The following is a 25,330-nucleotide window of genomic DNA, read 5'->3' as shown; positions in this document are numbered from 1 at the left end:
ATATTACTTTCTTATTCAATCTTTTACAGATTTTTTTCCTATTGCTACAACTATTGGGGCTGACAAACTTGACCTACCATGAAAATAATTGTGATTGGGAGTAGCATTGGAGAAGGGGAAGAATCATACAGTGTCAGATCAGAGACAGGGTGTGGCCCAGATCTCACAGGATCCTTTATTTGCAAGTTTGGTTGTATTTTCCCATAACAGGACTACATTAGGTTAAAGTACAGAGATGATATGATGTGTTTTGCACCTTGAAAGTAGAATCACTCGGCTCTTAAATGAAAACAAAGAGATCACTTAGCCTGTGCTGGAGTTCAGGCAGGAGAGAATGGTGGTTTGGAGTGAAGTTGCAGCAGTATGATGATGGGAAGGGCCATGCTTCTATGTGTTTTTGGAGGTAGGAGGACAGGGATGGGGATAGGTTAGAGGGGAACTGAGTGCAAGGGAAGGAGCTTGGAATGATGCTGTTGATGTTGATCTGAGCAAATATGAAGACTGTGCTGTGGTAGTGGAGAGGGGCTTGTGATTGATCGTGTTGTCTGGTGTGTGTGTGTGTGTGTGTGTGTGTGTGTGTGTATGTGTGTGTGTGTGTGTCCCATCCACAGAGTCCACCAGCTCCTCAAGGGCCCCACTGTTGACTCCTGCTATCTTTTCTATATATGTGGTTCTGCCCTTATGCAATGATTGCTTCTCGGTTGCCCTGTGACCTGGTGTGCCTGGAGACAAGATTCATTGGTCTGGTGTGATGTTCTAGGAAATTACAAATATAGTACCAGGAGAGTTGACATATAAACTTCTTTTGAAAAAACTGGAAGTTCTGCCAACAGTGAACCTGGGTTCCCACGGGAGCATGCATGGTTGGAACTGGGCACTGGCTGCCACCGTCAGCCTTCAGGGCGGCTGATTCTCCAGGTGTGACTGGGGAGCATTGGATTCCTGTCACTCAGTGGGTGACAGATCCCCTCCCTTCTCCCTTTGCATTGCAATGACAGTTTGCTTCTTTGCTCTGACATAACAGTATTAATATGGTCCCCTCTTGTCAAATTGGTGTTAGGACTTCTGTTTAGGGGAGTGCAAAGAACTGGGCACAGCGGGATGAGAGTTGGGGGCAGCCAAGACTGACACGCCAGGATGGTAGCCATTGTCATCTGGCCTGCTATCCTGTAACCTTGAACTTTTTTTTTTTTAAAGCTAAATGCAACCCAAACTTATCTTTCCTCCAGGTACAAGTTCGTTTGTATTACTTTGTGTTTATTGGAAAACTATGGAAACCCTGTGTTGTGAATGGGGACAGAGACTTGAACTTGGCACTTCTAAAGGGCCAAACACAAAGGAGGCATTCACTAAATATTTTTCCTATTGAATTATTAAACTGTCTTCTTTCTGTCAGAGAAATCTCTGCAAATAATTCTGTACAAAGAGTAAATAATCTTAATAAGAGGTTAACTGTTAGGATGAATCCATTTTTATTTTTGTTAGAAGATGACTTCTGACATTTCTAGACTTTCTCCTAGAGTAGATCCCATGTTTAGAACCTTAGCACCAAACATGCTTTAAAGTGGTATATTGAGAACAAAACAAAAAGCAAAACAACAACTTTCTTTGGATTCATGTCATGCAATATATGTCTTGTTGCCCTCTTTGAGAAGTTGTCAAATATATCCACCCCAACCCAGTGATTAAATATTTCCTCCTCTGTATGTCACAGTTGTATGCCCTCATTATTTCAGTGGGAATATAGCATGGGTGTTGAGAATGTAGATTTGGAACCAGATTTTATGGTATCAGATCCTGGTTCTGCCTCTCACTTCTGGTTCTGCTTGTCACCTGCTGTGTCTTTTTTTTGGGGGGGGGGTGTGGGACTGGGGATTGAACCCTGGGGTGCTTAACCACTGAGCAACCTCCCTGGCCCTTTTAAAATTTTTATTTAGAGACAAGGCCTCACTAAGTTGCTTAGGGCCTAAGTTGCTGAGTCTGGCTGTGAACTCGCCATCCCCCTGCCTCAGCTTCCTGAGCTCCTGGGATTACAGGCGTGCACTACCATGCCTCACTTGTTATGTCATTTTACGTCTCATTTTTTCCTCACCTATAAGTTGGGCATACTGATGGTATTTGCCTTCAAGTACTACTCTAAAGAAATATACATGTAAAATATATCTATATCTCTGTAAATCTTTTAGAACATATCTGATATACAGAGAGTACTTGCTGTTATTGTCTGTGAGCATTTCACTCTTCTATTGTATGGCCCATCAGTTAAGAACAGATTTTACATTTTTAGATCATTGCAAAGATCATCATAATCATCATCATCATCATATAATTATTATTATTATTATTTTGTGACATATGGAAATTATACGAAGTTCAAATTTTAGTGTTTGTGAAACATAGTACTTATTCCCTTTGGCTCATTTGTTGATATACTGCCTGTAGCTTTCACATCGCCACCACAGGGTCAAGCAGTTTGACAGGGGCCACCTGACCAGCTGAGCCTGAATTATGTGCTCTCTTATGCTTTATAAAGGAGCATTTTTGATCCCTGTGTAGAGCACAGACACTGAATTATCATGCTTATTCAGGTGTCACTCTCTAGGGCTGTTGATGGCACTTGACCTTTGTCATAGGCTGGTCCTTTCCATTCTTCCATGCCCATTCCTAAGTTGTATTTGTCAGGAATATGTAGTAGTTTGTAGTATTTGTATTTGTGCATGGTAAGTGTGAGTGTATGTTTTAAGTGAATTTTTTTTTTTTTTTTTTTTTGTGTGTGTGTGTGTTGCTGGGGATTGAACCCAGGGCCTTGTGCATGTGAGGCAAGCACTCTACCAACTGAGCTATATCCCCAGCCCTAAGTATAAGTTTTTAACCACAGTTTCCAATGTGATCCCTGAATGAGCCCAGGCACCTTCCTGCCCCCTATTCAGTGGGGAGGTTCACACATTCAGTCTCCCCTCATCTAGCATCCTGCAGGTGGCCTTCTTTGGGAACTGGGTAGCAGTGTATAGCAATAACATCTTCGCTGTTGTTTGGGGAGTGCAGGGAGAAGGGGACACTTGCACAAGACATTTCTTATGGATTGCCATCAAATGTTTATTTGAAATTTAGAAACAGAGGAAATGGAGCTCTTGATAGTCACTGTATGGGTGTGCATGTATGTGTGTGTTTAAAGAAGAAAGGGCTTTGGTTGCCCTTGTATGAATGACTCACTTCTACCTGGATTGTGTCTTCCTAATCTCTGTTTCAACAGATTGTAACTCAAGTGGCCTTTCTTAAACTTATTTCTCAGTAAGCAAATCAATGAACTGGACCAAAAAAGTGTCCCATTTAGAAAAATTAATGCCATCTTTTAGAAGTCCTACTCTGTCAGACCTGTGGATCTTTTAGAAGAACCATGTTGGTTTGCAGCTCTATTACACCTGGCCCATGGTTGGTGCCTAGCGCACAGGTATGCTGTTGTGTGGCAATGCGAATTGGTTTTGAAAAGGATATGTGCCTGCAGACCATCACCTTCATGAATTCAGGCGTTGGAAGATCTTTGTCTATGAATTGATAGTAACATGTTCCCATGTTCAGTGCCTGGTTTTATATTTGTACCTAGGATGAAGAAATGCTTATTTTTTTTAAAAAAAGTCCTTTCAGTACTTATTGAAGTTTTTATAGCCCTTCATAATAGTAAAAATTGCTTAAGTTATACTTGTGATATAAATGATAATATTGACCATTGATTAGACATCTGTTATCCTAGTTTTTAACAGATAATAGATGCAGAAGGGCCACGTAACTTGCCTAAAGTTCCACAATGAGTCAAAGGCTTCTTGTGTACAGATATGTTCATTGATGGACATCCATAATTAGTTATAATATGGATAAATATTTGCATTTACTTTTTTTATACTATGCTGTTTTATATTATTTTGTTCATTTTTTTTTTTTTTTTGAAAATGGGGTGTGGATTGGAGAGGGTTAATTGCTGCCTGGGTATTCCTTAGCTACCCTGGCCCTAGTATTTCCTAAGGTCCTAAGACCAGATAACCACATTCTTCTCTCCTGTGCACTTTACCTGTATTCTTATCTCTCTGTTGTGTCTAAGACTTGAAAGGAAACTTAGCTCTTTGACGGCTAACTTTCTGAATTGTGCCGTGGACAGGTGGAAGATGAGGTCCACGCCTGCCCTTTGATTTTACTCAGAGCAGGTAGAAAGGCTTCTTTGTTTCAAAAATTTCCCTGCGCTTTGCTTTCTGAAGCACCGTCTCTGGAATGTGACATCCTTGTCATCTGTGTGTGCCAGACACCATCACTGCCCACCACAGTGGCAGCTTAGAGTAGAAAATCAGCTTTGTTTTGGATACACCTGGGTGACAGTTTATTCTCTACAGATTCTGTGGTAAAAATGTAGCCATACTTTCCCTCTTGTAAAGTATAGGAGCTCGGGGAAAAGGCACATGTTGAAAATCATTAGTTGCCCAAATATTATTATTATTTAAAAATAGGTAAGGAACCAGGTGTGGTGCCAGTAATCCTAGGTACTCAGAAAGCTAAGGCAGGAGGATCATGAGTTCATGTCCAGCCTCAGAAACTTAGCAAGACACTATCTCAAAAGAAAATATGAAAAAGAAAAGCTGGGGATGTAGCTCAGTGGTAAAACTCCCCTGGGTTCAGTCCCCAGGACTACAGCTATTACTACTACTACTACTACTACTACTACTACTACTACTACTACTACTACTAACTAAATACAAATAAGTAAGGAATTGGAAGGGAAGCAGAAAGGGATCATACAAAGTTTTAGGAAATTTTAGAATGCTCCACTCTTGCATCTCAAGCTCATAGAACTGATATATATATATATTTTAAAGTGAGAAATGAAGAAGATATGATTATTGATTATGAAATATCTTGATTACTGGCAAGAAGTAGGATTATTAATTTCTGTGGCGATTTCATATATGAAGAGAATTATTTGCTGTGAGATAATAATACTGCCTTCATTCCACCACATTTTATAGTTTTCAGGACATTTTCACATGGTATTATATTATTTGATCTCTATAGTAACTTGTGGTTTAAGGGAGGTTGAGTAGCTGAGCCAAGGGCACCAGGTTGGTAAGGAACTGCTCCTCACATTGAGGCTTCCTGACTTTCTGCGTGGTCACGACCCAGTTGTGAACAACTTGTCCTGATACAGGAAGGCACACGTCGGCTATAGTGACTGGAGTGGGAATTTCTGGCCTCAGATACTGGAGCATATTAATCAGTGGGAGTTGATGTTATTTGTCAGCCAGGGACAAGAGTTCAGGGATTCTATAAGCTTTCTCAGCACAAATACTGAACTTAGACACAGACCCCAAAGTGCCTTTATCAGTAAAAAAATTAATGACCAGAAATACAGACTTGGCACCTAAGAGCTGAAATTGATGACAAAAGACCTGCTTCCATAATGAAGATGGAAAGATGTCACCTGATGAATGTGAAGAGCAATGACAGAGTCAGGATGCCCAGGTTCTAGGTGGCTCTCATGTACCACATGCTGAGTGCTTGCTGACATTTAAGAAAATTTTTAAACATTTGTTTTAATTAGTTATACGTGACAGTATAATGCACTTTGATGCATTGTATATAATGGAGTGTAATTTCTTATTCTTCTCGTTAATGCATTATGTAGAATCCCACTGGTTGTATAGTTATTTACATACATAGGGTAATAATGTCTGATTCATTCTACTGTCCTTTCTATCTCCATACCCACTCTCTTCCCTTCACTACTCTATCTAAAGTAACTTTGTTCTTCCCTAGCCCCTTCCCCATGATGAATTAGCATCCGCATATCAGAGAAAACATTTGACCTTTGGTTTTTGAGATTGGCTAATTTCACTTAGCATGATATTCTTCAGCTCCATTTGTTACCAGCAAAAATGTCATAATTTCATTCTTCTTTAAGGTTGAGTAATTCATGTGTGTGTGTGTGTGTGTGTGTGTGTGTGTGTGTGTGTGTGTGTGTATGTGTGTGAGAGAGAGATATTACATTCTTTTTATCCATTCATCTGTTGAAGGGCACCTAGGTTGGTTCCATAGTTTAGCTATTGAGAATTGAGCTGTTATAAACATTGATGTGGCTGTGTCCCTGTAGTATGCTGTTTTTAAGTCCTTTGGGTATAGACCAAGGAGTGGGATAGCTGGGTCAAATGGTGGTTCCATTCCAAGTTTTCTGAGGACTTTCCATACGTTTTCCATAATGGTTGCACAAATCCTCATTCCCACCAACAATGTATGAATGTACCTTTTCCCCTACATTCTCTCCAACATTTATTGTTGTTTGTATTCTTGGTAATTGCCATTCTGACTGGGGTGAGATGAAATCTTAGAGTAGTATTGATTTGCATTTCTCTAATTGCTAAAAATATTGAACATTTTTTCATATATTTATTGATTGATTGAATTTCTTCTTCTGTGAAGTGTCTGTTCAGTTACTTGCTGACATATTTAATGCTGCTTATTATCATTCTCTTTTCAAGAGCATGGACCACAGGTAGGACATAGTAACAGCCTAACCACAGCTTTATTTGATCCTGTTCTAAGAAATGATGCAATTTGTATCTTTCAGCTTAAAAGGTTCATTATGGAATTTTAAAATTCTGTTTTTATACATGTTTTTTCTATACAAATCAAACTTGAATAGTCTGCAGAGTATCCCAAACTTTTTATTGGGGGAAAAAATGAAACCACTCATTTGTGTGTCAGCCCTGTATGAGCCATTTCTTGTGGAAACGACTCATATTTTATCTTTTCTTTATTACAGAGTGGAAAACCACCCATCAATGATATGTTCACTGACCTCAAAGATGGAAGGAAGTTATTGGATCTTCTAGAAGGACTCACAGGAACATCACTGGTGAGAGGAGTCATCTCTGAGAATGAGACTAACAGATTATCTTTGGTCAATACTGACTCTTGGAGACCTATTGTGGGTATTTAAAATGTAAAGGCTGCAGAAGAACATTTTTAAAAGCTGTGCTTTGATAGAGCAGCATTTAGGCAGCATTTAGGCATCTATTTCTATCCAGGATTTCAGTATCAACTTTGTGTTTGCTTCTTTATCAAATCCAACTCTATTACTTTATGTGTAAGGTTCTGTGTTTTCTCATGGAGATAACACTCTTGAAGAGAATGTATTTTGTGGGTATAAACTTTTTTTTTTGTATAAATTTTTACACCAGAGGCAGAATTACTGTAAAGGTATAGAGGGATGTGCTCCTGCAAAGATGAATTCTTTTCTTGCCAAAGCATGGATGTGACACTCTCAGTCCCTCCAGGTGGTAGCTAGGCATCTGGTGGAGAGGCAGATCCTTCTGCCTGATAAGATTCCCTGGCCATTGAGGTGGAAGGAAGCTGCTCAGGTTACCTGACCCCAGGTGGGGAAGTTCTACCTTCCAGGTGGACCTCGAACTAATGCCAGGAAACAGGGGCTGGTGCTTGGAATCCCCTTTGCTTTGTGGTTCATTCACACCTGTGCAGAACAGAGGGGACTGCCTTCTCCTGTATCTTTATACATCCAGATCCATTTAGATAAAGGGGGCTTTGTTCTATAGCATGGGTTCCCAAATGTGTCTGCCTGTTAGAATTACCAGGGAAATCTTTTACAGATTCCAAACCCATACCACATTCCAGAATCATTAAGTCACAGTCTTTGAGGGAGGCAGAGACACAACCATTAATAATTTTTGAAGCTTCCCAGGACATTCCAGTGTGCAGACAAGTTAGTGAATCAGTATTTTAAGATATTGTTAGTTGGGGGATTTGCATAAACAAATAAACTCTAGTGTCTAGGGTGGTGGCCCAGGCTTTGGGGCTCCAAGGATGTGGGATGCAGCTTGCTGAGCTGCTGTTTCACATACAGCAGTCTTTGTTGGTCAGGCATATGGAGGGATACTGGGTCTTACTTGCTTTTATTTTACTTTCCAGCCAAAGGAACGGGGTTCCACGAGGGTACATGCCTTAAATAACGTCAACAGAGTGCTGCAGGTTTTACATCAGAACAATGTAAGCTTGTAAAGTGACTTCTAGGGTTTGGTTCTGCCATCTGCATTATTTATTCCGAAACCAGCTTCCTGTGCTATGCATTGGCGTCTACTGATTCTTAGAAATGTCTTTTTTTTTTTTTTAATTGAAAGTACTGGATCTTTTTTATGAGTGAAGGAACAGTCACGGGCTCTTTCTGGTGGCTTTATTGATCTATCATATAAATAATATACTTTTGAAATGGAGGTTTACCTAATTCTCTAAAATGAGATTTCTTTTATCTCTCATTTATATTGTTGTGCAAATGTATTACATTGAAAATCTGGATTTCTCTGAAGAAATTGTTGTAAAAGGAATTTTTTTTTTCATCTTGACAGGTGGAATTAGTGAATATAGGAGGAACTGACATTGTAGATGGAAATCACAAATTGACTTTGGGACTACTTTGGAGCATCATTTTGCACTGGCAGGTGGAGACATTTCCAATCACTTTTGAATAGAAAATGTTGAAAATGTATTTTTGTGTATTTGTTTCCTAGGGGTGCATTGACAAAGAACTAATCTGCTGGGTTGGAACAACAGAAATTCATTGTCTTGCAATTCTGCAGTCTGGGAGTATAAGTTCAAGGTGTCTGTAGAGTTGGGTCCTTCTGAGGGTTTTGAGGGAGACTCTGCTTCTTACTTGTCCCCCAGCTTCTGGTGGCAGTTGGTGATCTTTGGTCTTTGTTGGCTTGTGGCAACATAGCTCCAAGCTTCACAGGACACCTTCCCTGTGTGTCTGTGTTCATGTTTCCTGATTTAGTTAAGGACACAGCCATATTGTATTTAAGGCCCACCCTGCCCCAGAATGACCACCCTACCATAACTGGTTACATATCCAATGACCTTGTTTCCAAGTAAGACCCTGTTCTGAGCTACTGGGGGTAAGGATTTCAGTGCTGGGAATTTGAGAGGACACAGTTGGACTCATATAGCAGTTTGGAATGGAAGAGGCTGACAAGCTGCTCTGTTTTCTGGAATAAGAAAAGGGAGTATCTGTTCTTCTTATATTGAATGAAAGAAATTAACAAAGCTTACAGAAGAGTTGCAAGAATCATTTAAGATATTTGCAAATACCCTCATTCACATTCCCCAAATGGCAACAGTTTCCCTTATTTCTTTTGCTCTTTCTCTCTCTCTAAGTGCTTCTATGTGTATTTCTAAAAATGTGGCATCCTCCTAAAACCCAGGAACTCTTTTACATAGCCATAATATAATATTAATATAGCAATATAAAAATGTATAGTATCAATATTTATAATTATTGCATTATAGTACAGTAATTTATCCATCCATCCATCTTCCCTTCTCTCCATGTGTTCTTTTGTGTATCAGCAGATATATCATGGAATTTACATAGATTTATAATCTTTTACTACTATTAATCATTTTGATGCTTAAGTTGTCCGAGATAAGGCTAGTGTGAGCCCCTTAAGTTTGCTCTTGGGTCCTTTTGGTGTTTCCACAACATTTCTTAAAGCACATATACTCCTTTAGGGTAATAGTATAAAATGTTCATTCTGGAATATAACTGTCATTGTTATCATTCTTTGATTTTGTAGTCAGTCAAATGTTCTTCCTTTAAAAAAAAGTTCTTTTCTCATTTTTTAATAGAAAATAAATATTGGGTTTTCTTCATACAAAAAGACCTTTGTAAGTGAAGAGTGTAAAATGTGACTTTTATGTTACTATGACAGTAATGCTCATTGTAACCAAACAGTACAAGTAGGGTTTTAGATGTAGAAAGTACAGTAATGTATAAAATTAAAGTAAGTAGCATTTGCAAATCCATATTTTTTTTTGAAGGAAAAAAATTTGAAATAAGATAAATGCCATAATGGTAACTTAGAGTCATACTCTTTGTCAGGGACTTGATTGATGTGACCGTGAAGTTACAGGCAGGTGTGGTTTCTCTTAAATAGGTAAAAGATGTCATGAAGGACATCATGTCAGACCTGCAGCAGACGAACAGTGAGAAGATCCTGCTGAGCTGGGTGCGGCAGACCACCAGGCCCTACAGCCAAGTCAACGTCCTCAACTTCACCACCAGCTGGACTGACGGACTTGCCTTCAATGCTGTGCTCCACCGACACAAGTAAGACGTCTCTCAGCTTAGAAGAGGGCTTTCCACATTTGCATGTCCTCTCTGGCCCTTCTTTGTTCATTGCTCCAAAGTTCCTTCTCCACAATCTCTGCTCTCTTCATTGCACTTGCTCAGCCAGAACATGAAGAAAAGAGCTATCATGGAAGAAAACCACCCATGGAGTCTCCAAATGCCACAGTGCAATGTCCATGATTTCTCCTACATATTTATAACTTAAAAAATGTAAGATAATTCACATAGTTCAATCCCACTCATTCAGCCTTCAGTAATACATACAAAGAATTGTGTTCATTTCTATTCTTATAGCAAAAGTAAAACTATGTATTCAATGTAATCCCAATTAAAAATAACCACATAATTTTTCTCATGAAACTTGTAAAAAGATTCTAATTTGTCTACAAAAGTACAAAGGTTCCAGAATAATCCAAAGTACACTGGAGAAGAACCAGGCTGGAATATTTCCCCCAAAGAAACCAAAACTATGAAGCTGTATTATTTAAGATTATGCAGTGCTATAAGTAAATAAAGTAACATAATAGATAGAATCATATGAAATTGCCAATACTTGACTGTTTTTGATGTACAAAAATGGTGGCCATATGATTCATCCTAACCAAATAAAGAGCTCAGAAATTTCTCCATTACTTAGGAAAAACTGATAAAAAATTGAACTGATATTGCACATTAATAGATGGTATGGGACAGTTGGTAATCCATAGTAAATAAATGCATTGATTGGTTTCTTATGTCCCCATACCTCCCCCCCCCAAAAAAAAATAAATTCTGCATGGATCAAGGATTTAAATGCCAAAGGCAAAATTTGTTATGTTTCATTGCTATTGTAAATTATTCATTTTCTCGTTTCATTTTTCTGCAATGTTCTTGGATGGTATATAAAAATGCAATAGACTTTTTTTTTACATTTTATATCTGGAAACTTATTAAATTCTTCTGAATTTTAGTAAGTTTGTCTTTGTGGGCCTGTGGGGATTTTTTTTCCCTGTTTTTCTGTTTTGGGTGGGGTGGGATGGGGTGGGGGCTGGTGGTGGTGGTGGTGGTTAGAATGTCCTTGAATTAGGATTGTTTTCTTCTCTCTTTTTTTCTGTTCCTCCTGGTGCCTTGTACTTTAGTGCAGTATTGATTCAGTGATAGTGAGCAGAATGTTTTGTTCCTGGTAACAAAGGCATTGCTTTTCATGTTGGACCATAAGAATGGGGTCTGCTGTAGCTTTTTTTTTGCTACACTTTTTTTTTTTTTTTTTAAATGAAGTTAAAGCCTTCCTCCTCCATATTCTTCCACTCCTCCTGTATCAGCTTAAGGAGGCTGTTCTCTGATCCTTGCTGGCTTAGAGCTTTTATCAGGAAAAAGTATTGCATTTAGTCATTACTTTTCCCATCTATTAATTAATTCAGCAAGTACATGAGGAGTGCCTGCTGTGTGCCAGACACAGGTGTCAAGCAGAGAACCAAATGGGCAAAAATCCTAGTCCACTTGGAGTTGATGTTCCAACAGAGGAAGGGAGACAGACTTTTAAGAATGGGAACATAAGTTGTACCTAGAAATCTTAAACATACTGGAGAGCAACACATTAAGCAAGAGGGTAGGAGGCACCTGGTCTGTGGGAGGCAAGGTCTGTTGGGGGCTGGGTGGTGGGAATGGGCACAAGAAGTCAGGGAGGAGCTTGGGGAGAGGAGGGTGGGGGATCAAGTCCCAGAAGACATGTGGGTCAAAGATTTAAGAGCACAGAGAAAATGATCACTTTTGGGGTATGTCAATGTGACAGTAGTGTCCAAGTTGTGAGATTAAAGGAAAATTAAGATGGCAATGAAATGCTAACAACCTAGAGGGGACAGTGGAGGGCAAGCCTCTCGGGGACTTTGGTTTAGAAATGCCATGTGAACTGATACGTTTAAGTTCATTGTAGTCACTCAGTTTGGACTTTTTAATTTTTTTTACCTTTTCTTTTTTGTTTACTTTTTAAAATATTGATAGGTTTCGCCAACCTCTTTTTTTTTTCTCTTTTACTCTGTGAAATTCTGTATACTTGAATCTCTTAGTGGTTACCCCAGAAACCTTTTTTTTTTTTAAAAAAAAAAAATTTAGTTTTGAATGGACATCATACCTTTATTTTATTTTTATGTGGTGCCGAGGATCAAACCTAATGCCTCTCACATGCTACTAGACAAGTGCCCTGCTACTGAGCTATCACCACAGCCCTTACCCAAAAATCTTAACTGGCATCTTTAATACAAAAGCCTTAGAATGTGTTATCTGTTATTTTTATATTTGTAATTTACTTTCAAATATTTTCTATTTGAAAAAGCATTGGGATATAAAATATTTAATTCTTAAAAAAGCCTCACAACTTAAAAAAAATCTAAAATCTAAAACTGAAACGTAATTAGATCGTAACAATGCCTATTTTATTTCCACAAGATTTTATCTTCATTGAATTTTATTTGCATGGTGATTTCAGGCCGGATCTCTTCAGCTGGGATAGAGTTGTCAAAATGTCCCCAATTGAGAGACTGGAACATGCCTTCAGCAAGGCTCAGACTTATTTGGGAATTGAAAAGCTGTTAGATCCTGAAGGTATTGTTCAGTATTTACTTTGAACCTTGATTTTGCTTTATAACATTGAATCCTTGAAAAGCAATATTTTTTTTCCTCTTTAGGCTGATTTATGAGAATTGAAGAATCTTTTTCTTTTTGAAGTATAGCTATAAGCCACTTATTGCAGATGAATTATTAGTACTTTTGTATTTAGCAATTTGTGAAATTGTTTAGGCAGAAAGTATGTCATCGGATAATAGCTAATCTATTATATCAACTAAGATTTTAAGTTTTAGAAGATTATAAGTTTTAGAAAGATATATTTACTAAATGAGCGATTCAGTAGTTTATGAAAGTAGATTTTTAGTTATAAATGTTGTAGGGTTGAATTTTAAACTTACCTTCATCGTCTGAATGACATCTATATCATTATTTTAAGTGATAACATGTAGTAAATGACCTTTGTGCATTCTGAGGAGGATTGTAGAGAAGATTTTTAAGGAATGGGATACCAAATAAAAAATAAGTAATCTTCTTTGCCTTTGTCTCATGTATTGTAACAAAACCACAATTTACTGAGACAAGGTATTGCGAAGATTATAGATTAAGTATTGTTTATGGGTTCTAGGGATAGTTATTTTATACCTAGTATTGAGCAGCTCAAGTATTTTGGACATCTAATTTAGGCTGGTTCTTTTTTTTTCTTCCACTTTTAGATGTTGCTGTTCAGCTTCCTGACAAGAAATCCATAATTATGTATTTAACATCTTTGTTTGAGGTGCTACCTCAGCAAGTCACAATCGATGCCATCCGAGAGGTTGAGACACTCCCAAGGAAATACAAGAAAGAATGTGAAGAGGAAGAAATTCAGTTACAGGTACCAGAACCTTTTTTGTTAAAGTGTGGGACTTGTCACACTTGTTTCCTCACAGATAATGACATCTCAGAGGGTGTTTTCTTGACTGAGAACATCTTGGTTTCTCAGTTCAGTGTTTCAGTAAACAGGCTGTCACATCATGCCATGGAAAACCACAACTCACCCAATTATTAAGAAGGAGCATGTCTTACTTCAAGCAGGGAGTTAGGATCTGGGCTTGTTGACAGTGCTGAGTGTGTCCTGTTTAAGATCCTCAGCTTTCCTGTGTCTGGTCACCATCTTTTATCACCTTTGTCTGGCGCTGGGATGGTTTTACTCATGTCAACCTAGTGCTTTTTAAATTACTAATTCTCCCCCTCCATCTTAATTATTTCTCTCATTATAGTCTCACAATGCCTATTAAAATATAAGTTTATTTTCCCTGAGGAGAGTAATCTACAATAAGCTACTTGTCAAGTTTTTCATGAAAGGGCTTAACAATGGTTTTATTCATCAGAATGTAAATGAGTTTTCCCCCAGGAGACATAAATAAAATAATGAATATGTTTCTTCCTTCATTATCTTGCCTTAAATCAGTTCATATTTTATTTTTTTAAAATATTTATTTTTTTAGTTGTAGTTGGACCTATTACCTTTATTTTATTTATTTATTTATTTTTATGTGGTGCTGGGGATCGAACCCTGGGCCTCACTGGTGCTAGGCGGTCGCTGTACTGTTGAGCCTCAACTCCAGCCCTATCTTTTTGTTTTAGTCGAACTAATCTGAATTTATAAAATGGAGGCTCTCCAGAGTTGGATCAGATCTTGGAAGTCACTTGGTCAAACATTTTAGCAACTAAGCAACAGAAGAGATACACATGGATTTCACAATTATAAGAAATTCATTGTGGAGAGGCCGAAAGTTTGGGCTCGTGTGTCTAAATTTCATTCTCTTGCTACTTGCCTTGGGTCAGTTATTTAACCTCTCAATGGATGTGTTTGAAACTAGCTGCTTGACAATGTATGGAAAGCGTCTAAAATGATATTACTAAACGTTTGACAAGCATAAACTATCATTATTATAATTTTTCCTCTCAATTTGTTTTGGCATTTGTATTCTACAACTTCGTTTTTAAAAAATGTTAACTGAATTTCCACGTTAGGATGGTAATTATGAGATGACCTAGCATCCATCTCCTGCCCCTGCCCCAACTCCCACGGTTCAGAAAACTTACTTATTATTTTACATTTTATTTGGATAGTGTGTACTAATACTTTATATTTTTCTCTATTTCAAACTAGCATGGTTTTTAGAAACAGAAAAAAGATGGGGAAAAGAGAAGAGATGTGCATGCGAGGAAAAGTTCTTAACATCTTATGACTGGCTTTGTTTGTCTCTTGTGGATTGTTAATAATGTACCTTTTGAGGTGACTCTGATAATCTGGATTTGCCTCTTGGTTTTGTAATTATCTCTTTATTGGACCAAGGTTGTTCTTCTTTTTTTTTTTCTTTAAGAGGATATTTTAATTCTTATAATTCACGCCATTTTTTTTGTTTGTTTTTTGGTACTGGTGATTGAACCCAGAGGATCTTAATGAGCCAACATCCCCAGCCCTTTTTAATATTTTATTTAGAGACAGGGTCACACTAAATTGCTTAGGGCCTTGCTTTTGCTGAGGCTGGCTTTGAACTTGCAATCCTCCTGCCTCTGCCTCCCGAACTGCTGGGATTACAGGTGTAATCGCACTTGGTGCCATTCTGTCTTAAAAGGGAAGGGGACTGTCTTTGCCTTTATGATGTGTATGTCAAATAATTACCTGTATTTAGGGCTAGGGTTGGCACTATGAGAACTGCACTAACCATTTACTGTTTGCTGACAAGCTGGTGTATTAACACGAAACTCCTTATTTACATGCTTTCATTAGTGTTAGACGTTGAGTAGCAAGAAAAAATGAAGTGTGGTGAAGTTTTAATCATCTGCTCTTTGACATAGCTTGCCCTCTGCTACTCTCCAGCATGTGCCAATGGTCGCTGTTCTCCCAGCTCTGGCCTTTCTACACACACGTGCTGTGTCGCAGTAGGTGATCAGCAAGTGATTCCTGTGCTTCTTCCCAGCTGTCTGCCCGTTGAACGTCTCCTCATGTGTTTTACCTGATACCTTTTGGACGCATGTGTGTAGATACACCTTCCATCTCATAGATGCCGGTTCCTATCCATGTGGCTTTTGGCTGGTCACTAACTTTCCCAGTTCTTCTATAGCCTTATTATAGTATAGAGATTTGGTCCTACATGATCCTTAGAGTTATTTCAGCTCTGTGGGTTCAGGATTTTAGGTCTAGATCTTCACTCATTTCTCTTTTCCTATCGTTGGCACCATCTGCCCCTTCCTCATTCAGCTCAGAGCTTACTGGTCCATTCCCTGCCTCCCTGGCTGGTCTGTTAACTCCGATATTCAGTTTACTGTTTTTTGTTTTTAATTCTTCCTCCAAGATGTCTTCTGTGAGTTTTCCTTCTTTCTGTTAAAGAAAGACTAAGACCTTTCTTCCCGTGTGGTTTGTCTGATGCGGCCTCTCTTCACACCGTGGACCTTCACTCTTCTTCCCCAGCACTTTGCCATGTGCAAAACATCTCTCCACCCATTATCCCCAGGCAAGCTGGCCACTTCTCCATAGTCTAAGTGGAACCTTTAGAGAGCAATCTTCTCTGATTAACTTGCCAAAATCCAACTGTATTCTCCTTTTCTCTATTTCTTGCTATCACAGTAATTTTTGTAAACTCTGTTAAGAATTTTAAACTGTATTTTAGGGGCACTGAGAAAGTAGTAAAAGACTTCAGGCAGGGAGTCTTTCGGATGTGATGCATTTTCTAAAGACCTTCTGCTGTGTGAGGAGTGGCTTGTGGAGGTAGGAGTCTAAGTGGCAAATGGGAGCACGCTGTCTTGGCCCTGCGGAGAGACGTAGGTAGTTATGGAGATGGAATGGTCTGGATGGAGTTGAGATAATTTTTGCAGATGGAATCTGCTTCCATATTGGATATGGAAGATGAAAGAAAGAAGCCAAGCTGGCTTGTGAGTTTAGCTGGAGTATTTAGATGCATAGAGCCTGAGAAGGAATACATTTTGGGAAAATAAAACAAAAAGGGGATAGTTAACCATGGACATGTTTTGATATGCCCATGAAACATGAAATGAAGGTGTTAGGGTGGTTGGGAATTTGAGGCCAGAAATGTGAATGTGAAATGTGTGCCTAGGACATAGATAGTTTTAAAAATTCTATCAAAATAGATGCAGTTATTCAAGCCAGAGTGTACAAAAAGGAGGAAAAAAAGCCCAGGACTGAATTTTAAGATTAATTACTCATTGGTTGGCAGCTGCTGTTGAGCCAGGAGGAGGTCACTGGGATGTTACTCTGCAGAAAGTGGGGTTCAGCTGGACAGCTAGAGAGCTACTGAAGTTTAAGTAAGAACCATGGGTGATCAGCACTTTGGGTTTCCTTGGAGCCCTTCTGGTTTATGTAGTTGTGCTAGGGGTTATTATAGAAATATTCTAGTGGGCTGGTTGATTATTTTGTCACTGTGAAGATTATGGTAGAAAAGGGGATCTTTTAACTTTTCATTTGCGGTTTGGGGGTATACTTAGCAAGTGAAAGGGAATGTTAGTGAAATCCCTCTGTTAAGTACAAGAGCATGTCTTATTGTTCTCTGTTCATTTGTGTACACATGAAATATTCTGTTTTAAAACAGTGGATAAAAGTCAATGCTGTGGAGATAGTCTGCATAAATTTTAAAGAACTTTTGCTCTGAACAGGAACAAAAGAACAAAGAGACAAGTGGGTTTGGTGATAAAGATACTGAAATACAGAAAGAAAAATGCAGTTTCTTAGAGCTTAAGAGAAATTGATTTTATGAGCCCTAAAAAACAAAAACAAAACAAAACAACAACAAACAAAAAAACCCCAAAACCAAAAAAAATTAAGGTAGCAAAAGGGCCATGGCCTCAAAAAACAAAACCCCAAACCAGTCAGTACAATCAGTACCACAGCCAGTGTATGTCTTTCAATGTCTGAGATGCAGCGTTAAAATTCAATTCAGTAAAAGCATTATAACCAGGGGTCAAAACAGAGTTCCAATGGCTCTTTTTCTGTAAATTATATTCGTTGTTCAAGGTTCAGTATGGTTCAGCTCTTTCCCAGTTGTTTTCAGCCTTTGGTAAACTCAAATAGCAACACTGATGGGACTGCAACATTTATAATTTTGCTGAGAGCCATTTATTTTTGTTCAGAAGTGATTCATGTGGGTTATTTCTCTCTCCCCAACTATATTAGAATGGCCTGGAGTCTAGAACTCATGAGTGTGTGCTGCTGTTGTATCTTTTGCTGTTCTAATACACTAAATAATTGCTTTATGATGAATTTTTGGAATTGCTACCCCAACTCCTGAGAATTAAATTAATACCTGAGACTCAGTGGTGCCTGTCTTGGGTTCACCAGTGCATGTTGATCCCTCCTGACAATTGTGAGTTTTTCTTGGCTTTGTTTTCATAGAGTACAGCAGCAGAGGAAGAACATCAGAGTCCCCGAGCTGACACCCCCAGCACTGTCACTGAGGTGGACATGGATCTGGACAGCTATCAGATAGCACTGGAAGAAGTACTGACCTGGTTGCTTTCTGCAGAGGACACCTTCCAGGAGCAGGATGACATTTCTGATGATGTGGAAGAAGTCAAAGACCAGTTTGCCACCCACGAAGTAAATATTTGTATTCATGAGCTGCATCTATCTACCTTGGGGGTTGTGCTAAAATCCAGGGCTCCACCCTGATACTGGGTTTGTGGTTTGCTAAATTCTGCTCTGATGGAAATCAGTGCATAGTTCTGCTCATTTCTGAAGTGTATTGCTTGGGTTAAAAATCAAAACGATGACTTGTTATACCAAATAGGTTTTGAGTGTGCCCAGGAAGTGATTGAAGTGATTATTTTTATTTGTTATAGGATTAAGCAAATGTACAGTTTTACCCAGTGTTCCTATATAGTTTATGTAATGAGAGTTCCTTGCTATTTTGAGGATATGATATATTGCAGTGAAGTGATTTTGACCATGTGGAGATTTCTTTCTGGTGAAGCACTTTTTTGGCGAAGTATTTTAATTGACAGATCTTATTTACTCTTTTGGATTCAAAAGGATAGAAGTGGTAAGCCTCTCCTCTTGTAGGAGTGTGGTGTTTTATTTATTTGCTTATTTATTTTGCAATACTGGGGATTGCACCCATGTACTCTGAGCTATATCTCCAGCCCTTTTTATTTTTATTTTGAGACAGTTCTTGCAAAGTTGCCCATTTTGGCTTTGAATTTGTGATCTTCCTTCCTCAGCCTCCCAGCTACCTGGGATTATAGGCATGTACCACCATGTCCAACTTTTTGACACTTATTCCTACTTCCACAATCCTTGGTAGGAAAATTAGCATGCACTTAAAAAAAAACAGGTATTATCAGAAATAACAGTTTTCCTTGATCAATTTTTCTTTGACTTATGCCAGATGCTTTTTATTTTCAGACCTTCAAACATTGTGCCAAAATCTACTTTACGTGTGCTCTACTAGGCTACCTTTTTCTGCTGCATCAATATTTAGGCTGCACTAGCTATTTATATTTTGTAGTGAGCAGCTCACAGATCTTCACGGTATACCTGTCTAGGCTTTTATGATGGAGCTGACCGCACACCAGAGCAGCGTGGGGAGTGTCCTGCAGGCGGGAAACCAGCTGATCACACAAGGCACCCTGTCAGATGAAGAGGAGTTTGAGATTCAGGAACAAATGACCCTGCTGAATGCGCGGTGGGAGGCTCTCCGGGTGGAGAGCATGGAGAGACAGTCCCGGTAAGTATGCCTCAGCAGGTGAGCACTGTATTCCACAGACTGCATTGTACAGTTGAGCTCAGGAGGTAGTCTGCCTTTCTGTGCAAAAACAAGATCAGCACAGAACCAGCTTCATGACATCTTGACTCTCCTCTGTTTTCTATTGCTGGGGCTTAAATGATCTTTGTGTCCTTTTTGATAAGTTAGCTCAGCCCCAAGGTAAAAGTTGGAATACAGCAATTAGCAAACCAGGAAGACACATTCCAAGTGGAGAGTTTTCTATTGGCATGGTACTTAAATTGGCAACCATTAACTGGGTATGGTGACAGGACTATGTGGTATGTATGGATCTACTGGTCCACATTGTAAAATTTATTTATAAAGCAATCTTTTCCCATAGTCCATTTTATTTCATATATGGTGTATTGCATTCTATTACCATTTCCACCTATTTTACGAGCAGGAATTCCTGATGGAAGAAACAATAATTCTAATATGAAAAGAAGATGATGTTATTTACGTCCTTTGGCTCCATTTAGGCAGAAAATAATTCCCCCCGCCCTGGGTTTCTGTATTTAAAGACCAAACACTGTATTAGTGGCTGTATGTAGGTGTGTTCCTGTGCTCCATCTCTTGGTGCCTGGAGTGGGTATGTCCCTTTGCAAGGGAAAGAGCTGGTGGGAATGATGCCGTGTCCCCTGGCCAGGCTGCATGACGTGCTGATGGAATTGCAGAAGAAGCAGCTGCAGCTGCTCTCGGCCTGGCTCACCCTCACGGAAGAACGCATTCAGAAGATGGAAACCCGTCCCCTGGACGATGATGTACAGTCCCTGCAGAAGTTGCTTGAAGAACATAAAGTAAATCTGTCTCTTGTTTCTTTTTTACTTCATCAAATATGAAAGAGCAGCACTTAGCATTCTCAGGGGCTGATAGCTTCTACCTTTAGTGTAGTGTTGGGACACTTGTGAGTTGTCTTTTCTTTAGCAGCTCAGAGGGTGGAGCTCACAAGGATGTCACTTTTCTGGGCCAGAGAGGAAAGTACATGTACAGCTTTATAAGGGTATATGTGGTGTTCTTAAGAAATTGTGCAGCTTTCATAAATTTGTGTATATATTTTAGTTGTTGATGGACCTTTATTTTATTCATTTATTTATATGTGGTGCTGATAATTGAACCCAGTGCCTCACACATGCTAGGCAAGTGCTCTACCACTGAGCCACAACTCCAGCCACTTTTGTAATTTTTGAGGAGGGTCTTTTGAGCCCCATAAGTGGTTAAGAACCCTAGAGTGGGCTGGGGATGTGGCTCAAGTGGTAGCGCGCTTGCCTGGAGTGCGTGTGGCCTGGGTTCGATCCTCAGCACCACACACAAATAAACATGTTGTGTCCGCCGAAAACTAAAAAATAAATATTAAAATTCTCTCTCTCTCTCTCTTTAAAAACAAACAAACAAGCAAACAAAACCCTAGAGTGTTGCTGTTAATGCAGGGTGTTGGGGAGGAAGCAAACCCTGAGAGACACTGTACTTAATCCTGTAAGAAACCCTGTTGCCTTTTCTATGATCCAGAAAAGCATTGGGTACTGGGTGAGGAATCAAAATCTGGTGGACAATTCAATTTGGTCACAAGTTGAGTAGTTAACTTTATCTCAGCCAAGAAAAAAAAAAAGGTAAAATGCCCTTTCTGTACATTAAAGACTTTTATTGATCCCTGAACCATCTAGATAACTCATTAAAGGTTTTGGGGGCTACATTAGCACTACTCAAGAGGTAGCAGACAGCACTAAGGATAGCGTTTACACAAATCACCTTTGTAGTCTAATGGCCGTGGCTTTCCCATGGAAAAGGGAAGACGGGAAGGGACCAGATGTCCTCAACTGCTTTTTGCATGGCTGATGTGAATGGCCTCTGCAAACCATCCAGCCTCTGCTCATCTCTCAGTTTATACCATATGACTCTAGATCAAGCAGCTTGACTGTGTGTTTAAGCTCTGGACTTTTAGATTTACCAAGTCTCCATTTTTGTCGTAATTCCTGGTTTAGACATTCAGCTCCTTTTATGCTTGTTTGGTTGTTGTTGTGCCCACTAGAACTGGGCACAGAAGAGACAACATCCATTAGCAATCTGTTTTTTTTTTTTTTTAAGAGAGAGAGAGAGAGAGAGAGAGAGAGAGAGAGAGAGAGAATTTTTAATATTTATTTTTTAGTTTTCGGCGGACACAACATCTTTGTTGGTATGTGGTGCTGAGGATCGAACCCGGGCCACACGCATGCCAGACGAGTGCGCTACCGCCTGAGCCACATTCCCAGCCCAGCAATCTGTTTTGACATTGTGTTTTCAGACTGCTTTGCTTCATAATGAAACAGAAAGATGTATAGCAGCCTTGTTTCATTAGTGGAACACTTAGGGTAATGATTAGTAATTTAAATATGACGCTTCATTAGGTGTGCTTAATTACTATTGACAACTAAGTGGATTTTAAATAGGTAAGTGGGAAAGACAAAAAATAATATTGTATCTTACTTTTTTTTTTTCCCTCTAGAGTTTGCAAAATGATCTTGAGGCTGAACAGGTGAAAGTAAATTCCTTAACCCACATGGTGGTAATTGTTGATGAAAACAGTGGTGAGAATGCAACAGCTGTTCTGGAAGATCAGTTACAGGTAAGAAACCTGCAAAGTAGGGCAGTTCTGGAGGACCTATGTTCCAAGACCCAATTGTGTTCCTCCTGGGCTTTAAGTCCTAAGTCATTGTTTATCCAAAAGGGTAGAAAAACTACTGTATTAGTCAGCTATTCATTATTATAAGAAAACACTGGAGACAGACTACTTTATAAAGAAAAGAGATTTATTCAACTCACAGTTTTGGAGGCTGGAAGTCCAAAGATCATGGCATAGGCTCTGAGAGAGACCTTTGGCTGAATCACATCATAGAGGGAGAACAGATATATCTTTTTGTGTGGTCTCTCTTTCTGTTCTTATAAAGCTACCAGGATTCAATCATGGTGGCACCAACCTAATAATCTAATCTGTTCACTTGTCAGAGGACCTGCCTTACATAGCATGATCAGATTAAGTTTCTTCCTCCTTAATATCCCTAAATGTTAAATGTCTGCCATGAATTGTGGTGGGTTGGAGGAAATCGTAGCACCTGCCTTTGGTTGACCTTCCCAGTTGGGGTACCATGGCATGTGATTTACAGGAGTGCCCAGGTACTGACTTCAGCCTGTGGGGTGAATGGGTGAGGCTGCTTGCCCAGCTTCCTTGTGTACAGTAGTGACAAGATTGGGAAGCCTAGGAATGCATCACAAATGGTCTCCAGACCTTAATCAAAAATACTTAAAGAATTTGTAGAGTGCTTCAAGATGTGGATTCCAGCCCCATGCAGACCTGAAATCTTGCACTGCAGGGAGCTGGGGAAAAGATGGCCCGTGGATGTTCACTGTACAAAAATCTGTATATGCATACTAGAATTCGAGAATCTCAACTATATAGGATTTAACATCCCCTGTTTTTTTTTTTTTTTTTTTTTTTGATAGATCTGTGTGTGGGGTAAACAACATTTTGGGGAGGCCCAACAAAATGCTTCTTTTTCAATGAGGTGATAGTATATTTTTGCAGTTCTTTTTTTTGTCAGTGCTGGGAATTGAACCCAGAGGTGCTCCTCCACTGAGCTACATCCCTAGCCCTTTTGATTTTTTATTTTGAGTTAGGGTCTGCCTAATTTGCCTTTAACTTGTGATCCTCCTGCCTCAGCCTCTCGGGTAGCTGGAATTATAGGCATGTGCCACCGTGCCCTACAATGTTCTTGAAATTTAAATAGACAATAGGTTACCATCCTGAAACTGGAGGGCTTTCTTCTGGCTCTACATTCTCTACCTTTGCTGCATAAAAAGATTACATTGGTAATTAAATATCAAAATAGTATAATATGAATTGACTCTTGTTCACATATAAGTAGTGTGTAAATTTTTAACATTTGTCAATCATTATTTATAAAGTGGTAATAAAATTTTTAGGAAAAACCATTATGAAGGACTTTTTAAAATAGATTAACCAAATTTATTTAGTATTGCTTATACTTGTAAGATTCTGTTGCTTATTTATGTGGAGTTTTCTATGAATTATGTGATATAAACACAACAATCTAATAAGCATTTTATTTTGTACAAATTCTCTTATTCAGAATGCTTTTATAAGTTTAAACATTTATCATAATTTTGGTACTGTAGATGAAAACTTTCTTGGCATTGTAAAAGATAAAGAAATAAAACTGATAGACTGCAATTTTTAAGAAAACCATTATAGTCTGAAAAAAATTGAAGTACATAGAGTAAACATGTTTACTCTTTTGAAGATGTATGTAGGGCTGGGGATGTGGCTCAAGCGGTAGCATGCTCGCCTGGCATGCGTGCGGCCCGAGTTCGATCCTCAGCACCACATACAAACAAAGATGTTGTGTCCGCCGATAACTAAAAAATAAGTATTAAAAAATTCTTTTTCTCTCTCTGTCTCTCTAAAAAAAATAATAAAAAAGATATATGTAAAAATGTCACATTCTTTTTTTGATATGGATATTGAACCCAGGGGCACATAACACTGAGCTGCATCCTCAGTTCTTTTGAGACAGGTTCTTGTTAACTTCCTGAGAGCCTCAGTAATTGCTGAGGCTGGCCTTCAATTTGTAATACCCCTGTCTTACACTTCCTAGCTGCTGAGATTGTAGGAATAAACCATCATGCCCAGCAAAAATATCACCTTTTTCCATAAAATCCACAATGAAATGGAAGCAGCGTGATTGAGTTCTAGCTGTGCTACCTTCTTGCTTAGTAATGTGAAATAATTAAATTCTGTAGAAACTATTTTTTTCTCATGTATTTATACACTGATAGGATTAGCCAGTACTATTTTAAAGCAACTTTTAAATAAGTGTGTTTTAAAAAGTAAATTGCTACTCTGTAATAAAGAGCAATGGGAATTGTAACTTTTTTATGATTTATTTATTAATTTATTAGTAAGATTGTTTATTGCAGATACCATTGTACCTCATAAAACATGCATGGATGAGATAGATAGGCTTACACATTATACAGTGCATAAATGCATCAAAACATGTGGTCCTCAATTAATATGCACAATTTTTGTTGTATAATGGAATATTACTCAACTTTAAAGAATAATAAAATTATGGCATTTGCAGATAAACGGATGGTGTTGGAGAATATCCTGCTAAGCAACATACGCCAATCCCACAAAACCAAAGGCTAAATGTTTTCTCTAATATGTGGATGCTAATTCACAATAAGGGGGCAGGTGCAGTAGGGAAGAATAGAGTTACCTTAGATTAGATAGAGGGGAGTGAAAGGAGGGGAGGGGAGAGGATGTGGGAATAGGAAGGATAGTAGAATGACCAATGTGATTCTACAACATGTACAATCAGAAAAATGAGAAATTATACCTCATATATGTATATCAAAGTGCATAAATACATTCTACTGTCATGCATAACTAATTAAAACAAATAAAAAATTTTAAAAAAAGAAATTAAACTTTCTTTTTTTTAAAAAAATATTTATTTTTTAGTTCTTGGCAGACACAACATCTTTGTTGGTATGTGGTGCTGAGGATCGAACCCGGGCCGCACGCATGCCAGGCGAGCGCGCTACCGCTTGAGCCACATCCCCAGCCCATAAATTAAACTTTCTAAGGATTATGATTGCTCTCTCTTCAGGCTGTGTTGACTGAGGCTGGTTTTCTTTCTCCCCTAGAAACTTGGTGAGCGTTGGACAGCGGTGTGCCGTTGGACCGAAGAGCGTTGGAATAGGTTACAAGAAATCCATATCCTATGGCAGGAACTGTTGGAAGAACAGGTATGAAACTCCTGTCTATTAGTAACAAAATAGATGGTGA

The 25,330-nt window shown here is 38.8% G+C and overlaps 1 protein-coding gene across 8 annotated transcripts in view; it reads left to right on the top strand.

The window, feature by feature from the left end:
• Utrn (utrophin) overlaps positions 1 to 25,330 on the top strand; it is a 508,932-nt gene that overhangs the window by 117,798 nt on the left and 365,804 nt on the right. For all 8 annotated transcript variants that reach the window (XR_013424804.1, XM_078018961.1, XM_078018962.1 and 5 more), the window contains 11 exons: positions 6,803 to 6,895; positions 7,966 to 8,043; positions 8,400 to 8,492; positions 9,984 to 10,156; positions 12,642 to 12,757; positions 13,435 to 13,595; positions 18,117 to 18,320; positions 19,265 to 19,446; positions 20,132 to 20,282; positions 21,965 to 22,084; positions 25,189 to 25,290. Coding sequence is in view for 7 of the 8 variants with exons in the window: in XM_078018961.1 (XP_077875087.1) it covers positions 6,803 to 6,895; positions 7,966 to 8,043; positions 8,400 to 8,492; positions 9,984 to 10,156; positions 12,642 to 12,757; positions 13,435 to 13,595; positions 18,117 to 18,320; positions 19,265 to 19,446; positions 20,132 to 20,282; positions 21,965 to 22,084; positions 25,189 to 25,290 (1,473 nt within the window). In the remaining variant the exon portion in view is untranslated. The remainder of the gene's footprint in view (positions 1 to 6,802; positions 6,896 to 7,965; positions 8,044 to 8,399; positions 8,493 to 9,983; positions 10,157 to 12,641; positions 12,758 to 13,434; positions 13,596 to 18,116; positions 18,321 to 19,264; positions 19,447 to 20,131; positions 20,283 to 21,964; positions 22,085 to 25,188; positions 25,291 to 25,330) is intronic.

The sequence above is a fragment of the Ictidomys tridecemlineatus genome, chromosome 8 (assembly GCF_052094955.1).
Source record: "Ictidomys tridecemlineatus isolate mIctTri1 chromosome 8, mIctTri1.hap1, whole genome shotgun sequence".
NCBI lineage: Eukaryota > Metazoa > Chordata > Mammalia > Rodentia > Sciuridae > Ictidomys > Ictidomys tridecemlineatus.
The sequence above is the reverse complement of the archived record's forward strand: the minus strand, read 5'-3'. Positions and strand labels throughout refer to the sequence as shown.